General features: G+C 40.4%; 1 protein-coding gene across 1 annotated transcript in view; it reads left to right on the top strand.

The window, feature by feature from the left end:
* Positions 1–18,001, top strand: part of dipk2ab (divergent protein kinase domain 2Ab) — a 38,221-nt gene extending 20,220 nt beyond the window's left edge. Inside the window, exons 3-4 of the mRNA XM_014984978.2 lie at positions 8,429–8,732; positions 14,699–18,001. Coding sequence (XP_014840464.1) covers positions 8,429–8,732; positions 14,699–15,045 — 651 coding nt within the window. The 3' untranslated portion in view covers positions 15,046–18,001. The remainder of the gene's footprint in view (positions 1–8,428; positions 8,733–14,698) is intronic.
* The last annotated feature ends 876 nt before the right edge of the window (positions 18,002–18,877 follow it).

The raw sequence follows: 18,877 nt of genomic DNA, 5'->3' as shown, positions 1-18,877 counted from the left end.
GAAAACATGGATTCGTTTGTAAGACATCGTTTTTCTGTGATCCCATTTTGGTTCATTTATATGTATTCCTGCTATTTAATCAACAAGTTACATGGTGTTCCAGTTTTAGAGAGCAATAGAATGTTCTCACTCTGTGGTTGATGTCCACCAGTAAATAGTCTTTAAGTTTTAAGTTGCTAGCCTTTGATTAGTACTTTTGTTTTTAGGTCTGGGGGATTATGGCACTCTTGGCACATAAAAGAGGTTGTGCATGCTGCTTAACCCTGCTTCAAGTGCTCCCAAACCTCCTTTCATTATTCTTATAGGCCTTTGTGTACAGACTGAATCCTGTTAGGATAAGACAGAGAGTTATCTGAGCTTGACTCCCTTCTTTTTGGCTGGTCCTCGCTGGACGGGGGCCCTGATGGAAAGGAGAAGAGATGAACGGAGCATTTCTGCCACTGGGTTTTGTTCTAGCCACAATTTTGTGGTGTTTTCTCCCATTTGAATGAGCCAGACTGCTTGTGTTACCATAATCCCTCTCTCTTTCCTGCCATATCGAAACACACACATACACACACGCCTGACAGCTGTGTTTGGTTAGGTAAATGCCTGTGGCGACCCCCCCCTTTCCCTTCTCCACCCCCAATCCCACCCTCCAGCTCCTTTTTTAGATTCGCCCCCCTGCCCCAGCTTCCTGCTGTTACAGAGTGCACCGCAACCTACCAGATGCCCAGCTTGAGAAGACACAGTTCTGCTGTGAAAGACATGCCCAACTCTCTCAGGGCCCCTTAAGATGGCCAATATGGATCAGTAACAAGCAGCTTTTTACTTTACTTTGTCCTCTAGGGAGATTAGGCTCTAATGTTAGAGCTAGAATATGCTTTTTAGCACATCAGCTTGCCTGCAGTAATAAAACTGCCCACTGCATTAAAGCACGAAGCACCTGGTTCCTGCTGGAGAAATTGAGAGGTCAGCAGAATACTGCACCGCTTCCATGTTTTAGCATTTGCACCCTCTACTAGAGCAAAAATGACTTACTTTAATCAAAACTCTCTGTGGATTTTAGGGGTGAAGCTGGTCAAACCCTGGCACCTCTTATTAGGTCTGAGGTCTCCGCTGACATTTGAGATATTTAATTGGGGTTGTATGGTGGTGGGGGGTTTATGCATGCTCTGCTCAAAGACGGGTTGAAGTGTGAGGTCAGTGACAACACTCTTCCTGCTCGCCATGCCACCCCAGCTGCCCCCGAGATAATTGGCGTTGCTCTGAAACGTGCAGGCCTTCATGTAGGCCTAAAACCCACACTCGTCAGGTCTGAGGCCAAGTTTCACTCAGGCTCCTTCACTGTTGTGTGGGCAGCAATACCACCTAGACAGAGTCAACACCACTGCCTGTGACTTAATACATTCCTCATCTTCCAGCGGGGTGGGTTCGAGGTACCTTTATGTTCAGTGGTTCAGCTCCAGGTCAGGAAAAGGTTTTGTCTGTCCACTAACAACGCTGTATGCGCTTTCAACCTCGAGCTGCACTTCCCCCTGAACTCATTCTTCATCCTGTTCTCATTCTCTCTACAGAGCAAAGGCCTGCAAAAACCCAAAGACCTATGTAACCTATTTATGTCAGTGTGACAGAATAGAGTCATGTGTGTGCCCTTTCTGTCAGTGCTGTAAAGCTTTACTTTTCCTGGTTTGAGAATGTAAAATCTCGGCACGATTCTTACTATTCATGTTTTTGTGTTGGATACAGTTATCCTTTCAAAAACACACACCAGATATATTAATGGCATGTCTGGTGTTAAGAACCTTTGAAAAGGGCCTTATCCTTTTGAAGGTTTCAAAAAAGTTTCAAGTCTGTACTGTTCCTATAGTTTACAATATGCCTTTGATCAATATGCATCTATATTATATAGATAGTATCTATAACTTAGCATCACTACTACTGTTACATGACCAAGCAAATACCACATGGCGGACCCCCCAAAAACATGTCCCCAGCAGTCCCTGCATAGAAACAAACATTAATACAGATTCACAGATTGGGATTCTAAGATGATTACTGATCAAAAGTGTTTATAAATTCCAGTTTCTTATTGAGAACTTTAAGATGTGAGAACAGCATTGAATTTTTTTTCTAGCCTTCCTTCTGTGAGCACTCGTTACATTTTATTAGAAGCTGAAGTGAAGACATGCCACTGTGTGGAAGAGAACAGTCATAGGAGTTTCTTTTACAACCCCCAAAAAATTGGACTTGATTTTGTTTTTCACTGCATCACCAGGTTGAGCTTATAATGGTGCGTTCACTGATCGAGAAGAAAGATCCGATTTTTGTATTTCTGACCAGGGCAGGGCCAACTGAGGGAAAAACCGTCCAATTCTAGTAAATTTCGGTATAATAAACCAGCTAACATTGGCTTGTTAAATTGGCATCAGTAGGATTACATGCTTTGCTGTTAAAACTAAAAATAACTGTATTATGTTAAACAGCTCTGTTTTAAATGCTTATACAAATGATTCTGTGAACGTGGTATTTTTACTCGGGGGTTTAGTAATTCCCTTCCTTAAAACTTTTGGTTTGAAAACAACCACCGTGACTCTACAGTATCTGATTAGAGCGCTTCTGGCTTTACGGTTACAACAGAATCATTGTTGGGTTTGTGGATAGAACAAAGATAGGATGGGGGGATGCGGGGGGGTTAGCAGGAAAAGCAGCGGTAGCGGCTTGAGACGAGCCGCACTATGGGGGGAAAAAAAGCAGTAGTGACCATGTGTGCCTTGGCTGAGGAGTTAACGCATGCTCCCCTGTGGGGCCTGAGCACTCGCCTTGGACTAACAGACTGTATTTTAAACTTAAATGGCCAGCAAAATGCCAGACGGGGCTCACCACACTTCCTTCCAGACACTCAAGGTCAACAGGAGAGCTACACAGAAAAGCAATGTGTTTCTAACTCCAGCCTGGGAGCCCCGTGCTGCCAGTCTTACAGAGCAGATGTGACTTCTTCTTTAGCAATAAGCCCCTGTGATAAACAGACTAAAAAAAATTTTCATCTGGCAATCTTAGGTTTAAGTAGGCTTTGTTTGGCGTAATGCTGTCGCCCGCTGCATTTCCTGACTTTAAAAAGTGATCCCTGGACTCCAGATGAGACGTGTCCATGCTTGTTTGCTATTGAAACAATAGGGTTTTATTCAGGAGAGAAAATGTTAAGAATTTACACCACACCCCACTCAGGGTTTTATTAAGCTGCTCACATGCAACACTTTGGGGCAAACTGCTAATTTCCCCCTCTTTTTTTTTTTTTTTTTTTTTTTTTTTGGCTGGAACTAGTTGTAGATGCAAAAGCAATGCTTCTGTTTCCTCATAAATATTGCATTAATAAAACACTGCTCTGTGTTCACCATATTTGTGTGTGTATGTGTTTGATGGGCCAGTGTTCTTTGCAAGGCAGCCAAAGCAATAATCTTGGGAGCCACTCGTGTTTACTCGGCTCCTGAATAGAGGTTGTTATCAGCCCCGGTCACGTTGCATGTTCTCATTCACATTCACTCAGATACACTTGCGCATAGACACGCGCTCACTTGCACACGGGGAAAAAAAACCCCCAAAAAAACAAGGAGCCTCTTTTCGAACCCTCCACAAGCGCACACACACAAAATGCTTTTCCCTGAGTGGTCCTGTAGAAGGGCACGCCTTTGTCAGCAGATGTCAGGACGCAGGTGTGTGTTCCTACGCCTCTCGCTTCACTCGTTTCATCCTCTTCTCCAGAGGCGGCCCATTTGTCTGTGGCCCTGTTTCATTTCGGCCCGCTCCCGCCTCCCCGCCCATCCCACCCTGAGGAGAAGACTCCAGTGAGCCTGTTGTGTTCCAGGGGAAAGGAGTCAAAAATCAACCCCCCTCCAACATGGACTTGATGCTGCTGCAGTGCACCAGCTGAGCTTTTAAAATTAGATTAAAAGAAGCCTTGGCTCTGCAAGTTGCTGGTAAACAATCTCAAATAAGATTGTATGTTGGTCTTGCTTTTACCTCTTGATGCACTGATCTTTTTTTTTTGTTTTTGTTCAATTTCTAATCACCAATTTCTATTGTTCAGGTTCCAATTATCTTTAACAGCCATAATTAACAAGAAAACTGTCCTATTAATTGCATCTTGCATAAATGTATTATGCAACTTGAATCATCATTCTTAACAAATGTTGCTGTCAAAGTAAAATTATCTATTTTAGCTTAAAGCTTGCTAACTTTGATTCTAACTAGTAGAGTTGAACTAATCATAGGGATCACACAGAGCAATATTCAGCTTCCTGTTATTTGCTCAACTTCTGTTTTGTGGAAAATTGAACGAGCAGCCATCATGCCTCTTAAATTAAGTTTACTTTTTCAAGAAGTTTGCCATGTAATTCTGTCTGCATTTCAGCAGCTCTCTGATATTGAAAATAGTCAACTTCAAATCTTCTCTCGATAAGAAATACTAAAGAGAGTTGCCTTTGCTATCATTCACAGAGCAGAAAGATCAGATTTTATTTTTTTTAATCTTTTCTAAGTATTCTAGACTTTTAACTCATCTAAGTTTTCTAAAAATGAATTAAAGGAAAACGTGCCTTTGCCACACAGGTGAGGAAGAGAGTTTATATTGTGCTGGAAATGTAATTAAAACAATTTTAAAGGGAGTGTTTTTTTGTTTTTTTATCTTGGGACAGGATGATCAGACCTTTAAAAGCGGTAAGTTTCTAGGATGTGTCATTGGCAGTTTAGCACCCTCAGCATTTTTGAAAAGCTTAATACCATCAGGAGGCGACTGGTAAAATTCACAACCACACACATCTTCACACTTTACTTCCTAGGTCTACTCACAGTGCAAAAAGATGTAATATTTGGCTGAGCCTTTCTATATTGCCTCCCTCACCACCAGTACTTCCCTCAGAACGCCTCATTGCGGCCGTTAATGACTTCTGCAGTGTAACCATTTAGGAAGTGCTAAGGAAGAATGAGTGTAGTATTTATCAACCCGCGCAATAGGAGGGCTTGAATCTGGATGCTCAGGTGCGCTCTTCCATGTGCCTGCGTGCACTGTTCAGTAGTTCTCTCCTTAAGGCGTTTTAGCATTCAAAAGTTTAAATTTAAGAAGCTCATTAAAGCAGTACGGAAGTACAAGTTGAGGCGCAGATCGCTAGGCAACGGGCCTGCCAGTGTGGGTAAATGACCGACAACTTTGTTGAGAGCTGAGGACGGGGGCCAGACAGACATGAAGGCCTTCTCATAACAGCCATTGACAGTGTCTGAAAGTAGCCTCGAGGCATTCATCCCGCAACCCCCGTACACACCCTCCATCTGCCGTCGCTTTACTTTTGCTCCCATTCAGGCCTGGAATCTGACAACAAAGAGAGAGATGTGTTTAGCAGGCAGGTCTTTGCTGGTTTACTCCTCCTGTCTACTGAAGCGAAAGAAGCTCTGTTTGTCTCTTCTGTTCGTCATCTCTCATTTCTCCTCCTTCACACTCCTCCTCCCCCCACCAGCCAACCACCTCCTCTATCCACCTTTCCCTCATTTATCTATCTGCCCTGCGGGGGTGAGAGAGGGACGCTGGTGTTTTACAAAGCTAGTTTAGCTGTAACAGTGGATGGGCTGCATTTTGTCAACAGCACTGAAAGCTTCAAATATTTCCACCAACGGGAAAAAATACAGTCCAGTAGCGTTTATTATGGGTCAAAATACGGTGTGTGGGCTTAAAACGGATGTACCATCTGATCCATCATCTGCTTAATCGTTTTATAGGCAACTTTAGAAATTAGAAAGCCATTTTAGATTTATAGCCTATTAAGTCTCTAATCCTGAAATCTCCTATGAGGGGAAAGCTTACATGATTGTCTCCTATCCAGCTAGTATTTGGAAAGTGCAGTCAGTTCAACTCTGTTTTATTATTTTATTTTTTACAGCCACAGAACCTTCATCCTGTCAAGTTTTCTGTCTCTGAAAATGTAGAGGAAGGATAATAAGGCGAGATGATTTGGAGAAGTCCCGGTGAGTCATTGCCAAGTGACAGGCACAGACAGACAGGCTGCAGGGAAGCGAGCACTGCTTTGTGGACAGACTTTTTGTCTTGCCCGCAATTGATTGGGCCACCTCAGGGAAATGGATCCTGCTAATATGGCATGTAGTTTATCATCATTCCCTCCTTTTTCTTAAATCGGACAGAATCGATGGATTAATTCCATAAAAAAGTAATGTTCTGTAAAAAGGTCGATCTTATGTGTGGAAAGTTATTGCGGCATAAACTTGTTGATTTTTAAAGTGATCCTATTTGGCTCTCTCACATGAATTATTACTTTGTTGCATGTTGCTCAACATACTCCGAGGGTGAAATTCCTCAGTGGTTGTCTGTGGTTCTAAAGTGACACTGCATATTTTGTTTCCAGTGCATTTTCAAATGGTTTGAACCTCCATGAGCTTTTTCACATTTTGCCTCGTTACAATCTCAAACTTCAATCTGTTTTATTAGGATTTTACTACTGTTAGATTTTAGATTTTACTACCATTAGGATTCTACTATGAAGTCTAAACCTTCTGGACAGTGCGCGGCCACCGACCTTAAGACAATGCGCCATAGTATGTGGAATCAGTTTTGCGTTTCGCCGCTGTGCCATAACCCCAAATAAAAATGAGTGAAGTGAAAGGAGAACGAGTATGACGGCTCAAGAGGAAATTGTGAATAAAAGAGGAGAGGTCACGTGACGTCACTTGCTTGGCAGTATTTTGGATATTTAAAACAAAAATGTAATCAATAATTATCAAAATTGACTGATGCAAGATACCTTTTTCAGCCATATTGGCCAGCCCTCGTTTCTAGTTGTTCCATAATCTGTCTTAATCTTCAGGTGTTTAATTTACTTATTAGGTGACTTGACAGTTGCTTGCCACTCTTTTCAGGTGCTTGGAAATTTAAAAACATGGAATTTAAAACCATTTTCCTCCTCCATCTTAAATGTGCTGCTCAACTTTATGGCTTTCATGTACAATACATATAGGTATTTTACTGCAACATGGTAAATGTGAAAAAGTTCACAGGGTATGATTACTTTCACAAAGCACAGTTGCCTATTCTTTAGCTTTTGCACCTACTTGGATCTATAGTTTATATGCGGTACGGGTCCAGCTGTTATCCTGGAGATACACCCTCTACGTAGCCGGTGGGGAGCGTTGCAGAGGGTGGTTAACACGTACGCCTGTAAATAATTTGTATTCCATTAAAGTTTAAAACAAGTCGAGGCAGCCATGCATATTTAACCCCCCCGCCCCATAGCCTCTGAGCAGAAATTGAAAGCTGGTAAAATATTGAATTACCGAGAGAGCAGGCTGGGACGCAACAGTCATAATAGTTCACACCTTAGCCGCAGCGTCTTGGTGTTTCCTTTCCAACATCTCTCTTTTTAGAGAGAAGCAATGAAGCGCTGCCGGTTGTGTGTCTGCGTCGGCTGCGGGCCAGAAAAACGGCAGAAATTTGTTAAATGGAAATTGTGAGCTGTCATTAGCTGAGCATATGGCAGGTGTTTATTATGAAAGATTGAGGCCCTTGGTGGAGAGTTTATGTTACATGATGGGAGCTTATTATCATTTGCAGCAAAAAAAAAAAAAGTCTTGCGTCGGCAGAAAAGTTGGATTCCGTCTGTTATTTTCCATCGATTTTGTTTGACCGCTGCAACAGCCTGTGACAATGAAATGGATCTAGAAGAGGGAAACGGAGGGAAGGAAAATTGGGAAATGCCAGAGCTGTAGTCTCATAGCAGCTGGAGAGGGAAAGTTTGTTTATTTATTTATTTATAGGCAAATTTGGCTTTCATTTATTGATAGTATGCAGCAGCATTTAAAGATAAACCTGCTAAGCTGTAGGTTTATCTTGGTGTTCTGAATCAGTTGGAACCCATAAGATGCGGTGAAATGCTGTCAGTTTCCCAAACTGCATTTAACCGGGTTAAACAGCACCACGAAGCAGTTTAAACGCCCTGCAGTCGCATCAGAAAGCATAAGGCTTTCCTGCTAACTGCTCCTGCCACAAATCACCCCCTATCAGTTCTCTGGAAGCACACAGTATAGCAGCAAGCTTCGGCTCATAGCTGTAGGGCTTAAACACAAACGGACTCTGCTTTTATTAAATTTAATCCGTTATACCCCAAGCTGGTGCTGCTTCACGTGATTCTCTGGCTCATTTTCAGCTATTGTGCTTAAAATTGTATATCAGAAATCACCCAAGGCTACACTAGCGTCTTGTTTTTTTTTTTTTTTTTTTTCCCTTTCATCTTTCTTTGGATTCAGGAACTGATTTCAGAGCAAATTAAAAAACTATCCTTTGACATGGTGACTGTTTCCACAATTCATGTGTTAGCCTTTACCTTCTTTTCTTTTTTTTCTTTTTTTTTCCCACCACCTGACCCTTTTTATCCACGTTTTTCCTCCCCAGAGCTTTCCATCGGATGAAGGGTGGCCGTTCGCCAAGTACCTGGGAGCGTGTGGGCGCATGGTAGCTGTCAACTATGTGGGCGAGGAGCTGTGGAGCTTCTACAACGCGCCGTGGGAGAAGAGGGTTGACCTGGCGCGGCAGCTGATGGACATTGCCGAGCAGCTCACCAACAATGACTTTGACTTTGCCCTGTACCTGCTGGATGTCAGTTTTGATAACTTTGCAGTCGGCCCTCGGGACGGAAAAGTCATCATAGTCGACGCCGAAAACGTCCTGGTAGCAGACAAAAGACAGATAAAGCAAGGTGAGGGTCATTGCCTAATCGTTTATCACATAGCTGCTTCCATTTCTTCTTTTTTTTTTATTTTTCCGTTTTTGACATTTCAGTATATATTTAGTCTAGATTTCTCCTCATATTCTCCTGGTATTTCTAAGAACTATTTTCAGGGGTTTTGGAGGATAAATGCATCCACAGCATCTTAGATCCTCCACCATACTTAAGAGTTGGAATATAAACATATTAAGGTCATGATCTATTTTTATGTTTTCAATCCCAGTTTAAAAGTGGCTCTGTGACATCTCCCAAATGTTAACAGTAACACAGGAGAGAAACCAGGAGCTATGGATTACTAATAAACTTCTGTAAATCTTGTCAACTTGAAAAAGTAACTCAGAATTTTTAAGAAAAAAATTAAAATAAATTAATTTTAAATGGATTATTAAATGATTTTGCGAAACAATCATTTCTTTGCATGAAAATTTCTTAAACCTCCAGATAATCGAAAAGGTTAAATTTTTCTCAGTATGACATCGAGCATTTGCAATTAGACTAATTTCTTTTAAGACTTTTTATACATCTTTTGACAAGGGTGTTTTTAAATAGGCCGTGTTTACAGCTCCTCTCTGGAGAAACACGGTTTGCTTTTACTTCATGTAATTTGCACAAATTGACATTTTAAAAGTGAAATTGCTGATTCTGTCCATAACCTTACTCCTGGTCCATCTCTCTTGTTCATCACTCTTGCTCAGAACCTTGAACATGACATGAAGCATTGACCATAGTTTCAATTCTGCAAAAAAGAGATTCGAATGAGCAAGCACTGAATGTTTTAGGAATGGCCTCTTGAGACTTTAGGCTAGATTTGCATATGCTGGAAGTCTCCTCTCTTCTAAGAATATATCCAGCCAGCACCCCCACTCTCTCTAACACATGCGTCCCCATCAAAGCAAAGATTGTTCGGATAACGAGCCATCTCTGCTGCCCTAGATTTTTGCCTCGCGGATAGAAAAAAAAAAGCCCATAACAAGGTCCAGGAAAGCTATACATCACACCCTGAGTGCTGCTGCTCGCCTCCCTTCAGTCTTCCTTCCAGGGGCCACTTCAGAGAGAGCGACGGCCACCTCGTCCGACACTTAGATTTGTCCCCTTGTGCTGAAATCCTATTAAAGTGATAAACTATTGTGTTGCTAGATGTTGAGGCTTCACCATTGTACCCTGTGACGGATATGAGATATTGCTTGTAAGTGAAAGGGAGTGTGCATTTCCTTATTTTTTTTTTTTTTTTCATACGCATAATAGAAGCATTGTGATAAATTTATCCCGGGATAAAGCTGCATTTTACCAAATTACAAGCTTCAGCTCCAGGGAACCACAAAGTAATGCAGAACGTGTGAAGGAACTCCAACATCCCTGCCGTTTTTCACTTGAATTTCTGCTTCATTTCTGCATGATTATGCTTATGTGTGTTCATGTATTTGCCTTCCTCAGAAGTGTGTATATTTATCTTTGTTGCCAAGAGCTGCAATTTTCCAGCCTGTCACCGAAGCCCTTTGCCAGTCCTGGAGCACAATCCAGGTTGATACTCCCTTTGTCTGGCCCGACACATTTAGAGCCTGACAACTCAAGCTGCTTACCCCTGGCCTTTCAGAGCTTAAGCCTCAAGTTTATTTGCTTCCTTCATGTTTGTGTGCCTGGATCTGTTTGTGTGTGTGTGCCAAAGCGCTGCAACGCAGCAGGAAGAAGAGGGGGGGGGGGATCATGGCGGTAATGAGCATTACTAGGTCACGGCCGTGTGGTGAACAGCAGTAGGAAACAGGCGCGGCAACTTCCCAAGGCTCTGGGAACAGAGAAGCCAATCCCTACAATTAGTGCCTGAGCTGGGAAAGCATCCTGAAGCGTGCAATGCCAGAGTCATCGGTCCAAACTGAAACCAATCGATTTGTAAATCAAACACGCAGAAAGCAACGTGCCAATCCACCCTCTTATTAGAATCATCCATATGGATGCAGGGGGTTCCGGAGACGGAGAGCTGTGCCCTTTTTATCTGCACAGTCCAGTGATGCGAAAGGAGCGATTTCCCCATGATTGAGCTCATGGCGTCACTGGCTGGCTTGACAACACTCGTGTCACTCATTTTCCTCTTTCTCTTTTACACAGTCTCCCAAAGATGCACTTGCTTTTCCTCTCACACTTGTCTCCGTTCCCAATATCCGACTTTCTCTTCTGAACTCAACAGTAAGGCTATGTTAACGAGGTCTCAGGCCATGCCTTCAAAATTTGCTCAACCTTGTGAAGGCATAGGTGTGAGAGGAATGCACACAGGTCCAGTCTGAGCTCTTTAACATGGAAGATGCCAGATACCTGAGACACACGGGGCTAGATGGTCGTGCCTCACCTCATTCTGCCGCTGATTTGAATTGAAAATCATTTAGTTTGCTTTGTAAATTTGCCCAGACCTGCAGGTAGAAAAAAAACTAAGGTAGATGACTTACAAAAAGCATTCATTGCCCTTGAACTAATGTGCTTCAACATATTTTTATGAGCATCTCATGTAATAAACCAACACAAAAGCATATGATTGAAATACCTTTTTTTTTCTTCTTTTTTTTTTTTTTTTTTGAAACGAATGCAAATTTTTAAGGCTGGCCTGGATTTGTATTCAGCTTTGACTAACCCCTCTATCCCCACTAACAAAACAACATGATGCCTCCAACAACTTGTTTCATAATGGGAATGGTGTGATTTGTAGTGTTGGCTTTCCACCTCAAATACTGTTTTGTACGAAGACTTAAATGACCTTGTCACCTTTTTTCACATGTTTGCCATATGTGAAAAATGGCAAAAGCTCTGAAAACAGAGCTTTGTATGATGTTCTCTGAAAACTGGTTTTCTTCTTGCTATAAAGGACAACAATTTTGTCGACACAATTAAGAGCTGCCCTGAGCTGTGCCTCTTTGTAACTCCATCTTGTTAGCATTTTGCAAAGAAGGAAGTTGCGCTCACGTCTTCTCCTTGTCTTGAGTAGTCATTGGTGCAGCACCACCACATGTGAGGGGTTTGGGAGGCAGATTTTTCAAAGGGTTTAGTTCATTTGGTGCAGTGTGAAAGCGAACCACACCAGCTAAAAATGTAACTGTTACAATTTTGGTCCCCAGTCGAACAGACTATACCAAATTATCAGATGTGAAAACACCCTTATATAAAATATAAGTCAAAACATGTAGTCATAAAAAAGGAAAAAGTATTTGGGGGTTGGGCTGCTGCCCTGCCCCAGCTAATTACTACACAGGTAGTCACTGAAGACACTATTTTTGTTTGTTTTTTTAGATTTTATTTGGGCCCATCTGAAAAACTCCTTAACTGCCATGATGCCAGTGGCGTCCTCGTAGATCTGTTGACTTACTTGGAAGCATTTTGAGAGTGACGGTTAGTCTAAATAAAAATGCATGCCACACTTTTGGGATTTGAATTCATTTTTATTTTTCCCTCATTTTCCTTCCTCTTCAGGTATGCATTACAGTCTGCATATGGCACAAAAGGGCATTTAAATTTGAAAATGCATCCTGACAAAATGTGAAAAGGTGCTCTTGGAAGGCACTATATTGGGCCTCATAATGTCCTTTTCACTTTTTCCTGAGACTCAAAATACTTTGCATATGTGTCCTTGAGTATGTCTTTCTCGGCCCTATTTTTTTCTTCTGAGGTTTTTCTAACCGGTGTGTGTGTGTGTGTGTGCGCGGGGGGCACAATTTTGTGAGAAGAGCAGGACACTCTCCCGATGCCATCTGTCAATCAGCGTTGAGGTTTGACGCATGACCGGCTCTGAAGCATTAATTGCTTTTCACCTCACCTCGCTGCGTTTTCGTGTACATCTTTATATGCGCCGGGGCGCAGATATATCCATCTTCATCACCCACACTGATTGAGGTTGATGTGTCTCGCCTCTTTTGGGGGGTGGGCCCCACAGCGGGCCCCCCCTGTTCTCACTAACGGGCCAGTTCTGGATGTTTGATTGAGTTGTTCTGATGAGCCAGAGGAGAAGTGCATTATAGTGCCTGATGCACTGATTATATGTTTGCATCCTCTGGGTCCCCTCCAGTCTACCAACAGTGTTATTGATCTGCTTTTAATGCGCAAACCAATAGCTCTCTCATCATTCCAGGTTTTTTTTTTTTATTGCCTCCCTTCTTTCCTAACCCAATCCTCTAAAGAGAATGAAAAAGGAAAATAAAATGAGCAGGGGAAAGAATTTTATTTGCTCTGTAAATCAAGTAAAAGGGTTCATTTCTGTCAAATAAAACTGTAGATGGTTGTTTGGCTGTGAGCCTTTAAAAGAAGAAAAAAGCCCTTCTCTCAATGGCTAGAGACTTCTTAGAGATTATTTGGTTTCTTCTGCGGCTGATGTGTTACATTTTTTGGGGTTATTTAAATAAACGCAATAGTTACATAAATATAAATGACAAAGAAAGTCTCCAACTATGAGAGGTGTGTGTAACTTCTGTTCAACATTTTTAGTTTTGTAGTTTACCCCCTTTTTTTTAATCATTAAAATTGTCTAAAACATGGAGCAACCAGGAGTTAAGAAACCTCAATCTTAAACCTGCTATATGCAAAAATTAGATTTTTTTTTTTAAATGGTAGCATTTTTTGTTTTTTAACCAATTTTGTAGCATTTTTCAACAAACTCTGATTTGACAATGGTTACAAGCAACCTTAGCAATTTACATGGTTAGAATTTGAAACTGTAACCTGTCAATGATACAGATTTACAGTGTCTCACCTCTGTAAATCTTTAAGGATTCACAACCAGCAAATGTGAAACCTTAAAGTGATAAAACATTTCTCACCTTTCTCTAAGAGCCAAAGAACTCTGTTGTTTAAAGAAAATCCCAGTATTTTTCTGATCAGTGAATGCACCATACATAATAACCAAGTCATGCTTACAACACCACACTTTGTTGCATTGGTTAGGATGCATTTACTGAGTGAAGACATTCAAAGTTGAAATTTTCAGTATTACCGGGGTGTTTTAAAACTTACTACAAGAAGCAAAAGCAGAGGTTGTGACATATTTAAAAGAAAAGTGTTTTCAGTAACACATTGAGATGTGTTTTCCATTCACTGAGGCTGCAAGAGAGCAAGGCTTTCATCAGATAACAGGGTCGCTCAACAAGGAGGAAACGGTGCTCTGGATTATTATTATAAAACATTTTAAAACATGTGTCATGTTCATGCTATGATGCATAGTGGGTTGTGAAATGCTGGCAGCTTTTTGAAAGTCGTAGAGAAAAGATAAGGATCCAAGAGAAAACGGCAAAGAGTACCGTTCATGCAGTGCTAGTCATGCTAGTAGCTAATGTAAGATGCGAAACAAATTCAAAATGCTTTGTTTTTTACTTTTGTTTTTGAAATACTTAAACACTGTTTTGCGGTGACACCTCCCTTAAGAGGGTTAAGCTATAATTAATGACCACTTGCAGGAGAAAGCTTCAATTTTATAATTTTTTTTTTCATATCTGTCACAAAATGGTTCTGTGAAAGAAATTAGAAAGTTAAAATTGGTATTGGCAGAACAAAGCCTTACAAGAACTAAAGAAAAAAAAAAAATGAACCCAAAATGTCCTTCTATCTCTGGGGGGGGAAATCTGATATCAACTTCATACATAAAGCAGATCTAAAATAAAAAAAGGTCAATAGTGCTTAAGTTGTACCAATGAGCAAACCAACTAAATGAAATGCCGACATAGTAAATAAAATTATGCAATTCACAATGTTTGCTATTACTATTGTGTATTGCATAAACAAAGTCTTTTTTTTTTTAATGAAAAGCCAAAAAGGGAAAAAAAAAAGTATTAACCAAAGATTCAGGTGATTCTATATCAGAATCACTTAAATCTGAACAGTATTAAATTAGATGTTTCACCCACTGCAAAGGTGATTAAAAAAAAAAAAAAAGTAATATAAACATTTTTATGTGTGTCCACCTGCAGACAAGCCGGAGAGCTACGACGTGTGGTATGAGAGCCGCTTCGAGGAGTGCGACAGGGAGGCCTGCCTTTCTTTCTCCAAGGAGGCCCTCTGCTCCCGGGTCACCGTGGACCACAACTATTATGCCGTGTGCCAGAACTTACTGTCGCAGTATGCCACGTGGCGGGGAACCACCGGCGGCCTCCTTCACGACCCGCCCGCTCACATAGCCAAAGATGGACAACTCGAGGCTTTGTTGGACGAGTGCACCAAGCCTAAAAAGCGCTACGGCCGCTTTCAGGCGGCCAAGGAACTGCGCGAATACCTCACACGGCTATCTGCCGCGTCCTCCTCCGCCATGGCAAGGTAATGCATGGGGTCGGCGTTAGCCCGACGCTTCGAGACACGATTTTGTACTCTTTATCTCCGGATTCTTGAGCTATCGGTTCTTGTTCATGATGTCATTCGCTCCCTTTGCGCATTGGAGCAAGAAGAAGGTGTTTGAATCAAACTTTGTTAAAGCCCTAGCTTTTACCCTGACTTTTTCTGCTTTGTTTGAGAGGATTGTGGCACTGCAAAAAAAAAAAAGAAAAAAAAAAAACCTACCTGAGCCAAGGGAGCGAGGTTACGGGGTTAACCTGTCGGCTCTCAGGGTGGGCTACCACCTCCGGAGCAGAAATAAGGAAGGGCTCCGGTAAGCGCATCAGTCATTGGAGCCAGGCTAACGCAAACCAACAGTAACCAAGCAACAGCAGCCGTAACATCACACAGCCCAGATGATGATTATTTTCCTTTTTATGCCTCAGTTTCTTCTTTTTTTTTTTTTTTTTTTTTTTTCATACCATTAAAAACCTTAACATCTGTTTTAGTCATAGTTCTCAGTTTTATTTCATTTCTAGAAGGGTTGATTCTGTTTTGCAGAGCTGAATTGTAGTCATTTGAGCCATGGTTATTTTTTGCTGTGTTGTGGCTCTTTATTTTCTGTAGCAATGCTGCCTGGAAGGTGGAAGTAGCATGAATCACCTGCTGCAGGATGGCAGGAAAGGCCAAGGGAGAAGAGGTAAAAAAAAAAAAAAAGAAGAAGAAGAAGAAGGGGGGGTGGAAAAAGTGGGTTAGAAAGTTTTGGATTTCAGAGGACATATACAAAAAAAAAAAACTTGACAGCTACTCTTTATGTACAGGTCCATCTCAATGATCATCAGAAATAATCAAAAAGTCAATTTATTTCAGTAATACAGTTTAAAAAGAAAAATGTGTATATGTATTCATAACGCACAGGGTAAAATCTTTCAAGTGTGTCTGTTAAATTTGATTATTATGGCTTGTAGCTGATTTAAAATTCTAAATCTGTTTTTTCTGATTATTAAATTAGACTGAAAATATATATTCATGTATGACACTTGCGTCACACATCTCAATAAAACTCTTTCTTGAAGAAGTGATCATCTGTGACCATGAATGACGCTTGAATAGTCTTTCCTTCACAATTCCTTTGTTCCCCCTAAACCTTTTTTTCCATCCACTAAACTTTCCATTCCATTTATGTGGCTGGTAACGGCCCTCTGTAAATAGCCCGTTTTCTTTAGCAATGCCTTTTTGAGGCTTACCCAACTCAAAACAGAAAAGACAAAAACAAATGCTGTGTATTGGTCTTGCATTAGGACTGCAAGCTTTTGGAAAAGCATGCAGCTTTAGTAGCATTTTGGTGAATATTGCATTAACACATCTGACTTGCAGTATGCAAAAACAATATGACTTGCAAATCTGAGATATACTGTGAAGCCCTATTTCAGCTAGCATTGAAATAAAAAAAAAACGCAATAGATTAGTTTTCTTTAGCTATAAGCCATAATGATCTAAAGGAACTGAAATAAGTGGTTGAATTATATAACTGTGTGTAAAGAATCCTTAAATGCCCTTAATTGAATTACTGAAAGAAACCAACTTTTCGATGATGTTCACATTTATTGAGATGCACCTTTTTTGTTGTTGTTTTCCAATCATTCAGGTTTCAGGATTGTGGCAATCATTTTGTTTTGTTTTGTTTTTTCTTTCTTGTGTGGATTATTGTTTTCTGTTTACTAGGAATCAGAAATGGTGAGACAGCTGCTCATAGGAACAGGAAGGCGACAGTTGGACTGTGGCAGTCCGTTAATGCAGATGTGCCGATACCAAAGAGGCTACTGGTAGTAAGAGACCACACCTTTCCTAACGCCTGGTCCACACTGAAGAACTGACTGAGTACTGATATTCTTTCTCCTAAACAATGATCAGCCATAGCTGCTTTGAACGATTCCCCTTTACGTCGTCGGCCTCCAGCAGAATAGATAAATGATTTGTTGAACACTTTTCCCTCCATCAGTGTCATAAAACCACTTAATTTAAAAGAGAAAATGAAGTGATTCTGAAAGAACCAGAACACATAATTAATCCCCATTCTGTTTCCCCTTCTTTGTCTTGATTTGATGAATGAATTCTATTGTCGGAGTTCTCCAAGTGCTGCTCGATGCAATAACCTCTGTCAGGTCAGTGGTATAAGAAAAGGGAATGAAGATATCTTTAAAATTACTTTCTTGTTCCAGAAACGGCTTCCGGACCTACACTTTCTAAAATTCGCAGCCCAGAAATCTCTGCGTTTAAATATTTAAACGCTCTTCACCACTTAGAGGTTGGGGATGATTTTACACTCAGTGGACCAACAAATTAAAAGCATAATCACAATCACAAACCAAGGCTCATTTTGCTCTTGGTTTATAGGATACATTACTCAGCATAACTTGGTTTAAAAAGGAAAAGAAAATCTGCCTCGAAGTCCCATTTGTTTTTTGTTGTTTTTTTTTTTTGTTGTTTTTTTTTTGTAAGTTTTAATATCACGAGTAGGATCCTAAAAATACCCAGTGGAGGTTTGTTTAATGCACACCATAAAAAGTTGGGATAGTAATCAAATGAATGCTTCATTTGATGAAACTGATATGACTCTTGCCAGCTAGGAAAAGCAATAAAGACAAGTTTGGCTTACGGATTTGTTTTTTTTTTTCTCTCTCTCTCTCTTTTGTTTCAACTCCATCATTTGTTGTGACAGCTATGTTTGTTTACCCATGTGTCGGATATATTTAACTATGGAGGACGTTGAACCTAGAGGGATTTGTTCATGCGTAACTAACTGTCCACTTTTGTACTGTAATTTTCTTTTAAGTATTATATCAGCGTTGTCTGATTTTTCCTGTGCCTTTCATTCAAAAGTTGTATTTACAACTTTTAGTGGATTTAAATATTAAAATAAATGAAGATATATATATATAAATATATATATAGATATAAATATACTCATGCTCTGTGTGGACTCTTCTTGATTCTATGTTTCCTTTGTTTTTTTTTTTTTTAGTTGGCTCCAGTTTGGTTGGTTTAAAAAAAAAAACCCTGATTCACTGCAGCACAGCTGGATGTCGATGTTTGCCAAGTCTTTTTTAGTTATCCTTTGTTTTGATCTTTTATATCTTCATCTTCCTTAAAAGCCCAGGCTTCCTTTTGTTGTGCTCTCCACTGAACTAAGATGCGAGTCTTTCTCTTTTTATCTGGTTTTATTATTTTTATTTAGCATCTTTACACAAAGATTACTTTAAATATTAATATGGTAACCTTTCAGAGAAGCTTTCCTCTTACACACTTCAATTTGGTCACACAGATAGTAAAAAAGTCCTTTTTTTTATTATTGTGCAAGTAGAGTTTCCACAGAAAAATTACTCCTCACGCATATAGTGAAGCCCAGAATTATTCACACACCCAGCAGATTTAATTACAAATTATTTTAATGCAATCAAGGAGGATTGTTTCTGGTGGATATATCTCGCAAGATAACAATATAAACGGAGCATGCAATCAACACCTTCATATAACTGAAGACCAGGACGTTTGTGGTGGTAACTTTACATTTTATTTTTGGTGATGAGCTTCAAATCTTTAAAGTTGGAAGCTCTGTTTGCCATTACTTTGTTTACCTCCCTCCATTAATTATCTATCAGATTCAAGTTGGGACTCTGGCTAGACGCCTTCAGAAATACTCAAAACACGTTGGTACAATGAAAAAAAATTATAAGATTATCAACAAATCTTATACTGCCAAAGATATGAATAATTTTGGACTGGACATGCTTTATGTTTTCAAATGACAAATGGGCACAGTATTTTCTCTCAAGGTGAGC

Source organism: Poecilia mexicana, unplaced genomic scaffold, assembly GCF_051168715.1.
Source record: "Poecilia mexicana isolate PSO_F unplaced genomic scaffold, ASM5116871v1 scaffold_20, whole genome shotgun sequence".
NCBI classification, from domain to species: domain Eukaryota; kingdom Metazoa; phylum Chordata; class Actinopteri; order Cyprinodontiformes; family Poeciliidae; genus Poecilia; species Poecilia mexicana.
The sequence above is the reverse complement of the archived record's forward strand: the minus strand, read 5'-3'. Positions and strand labels throughout refer to the sequence as shown.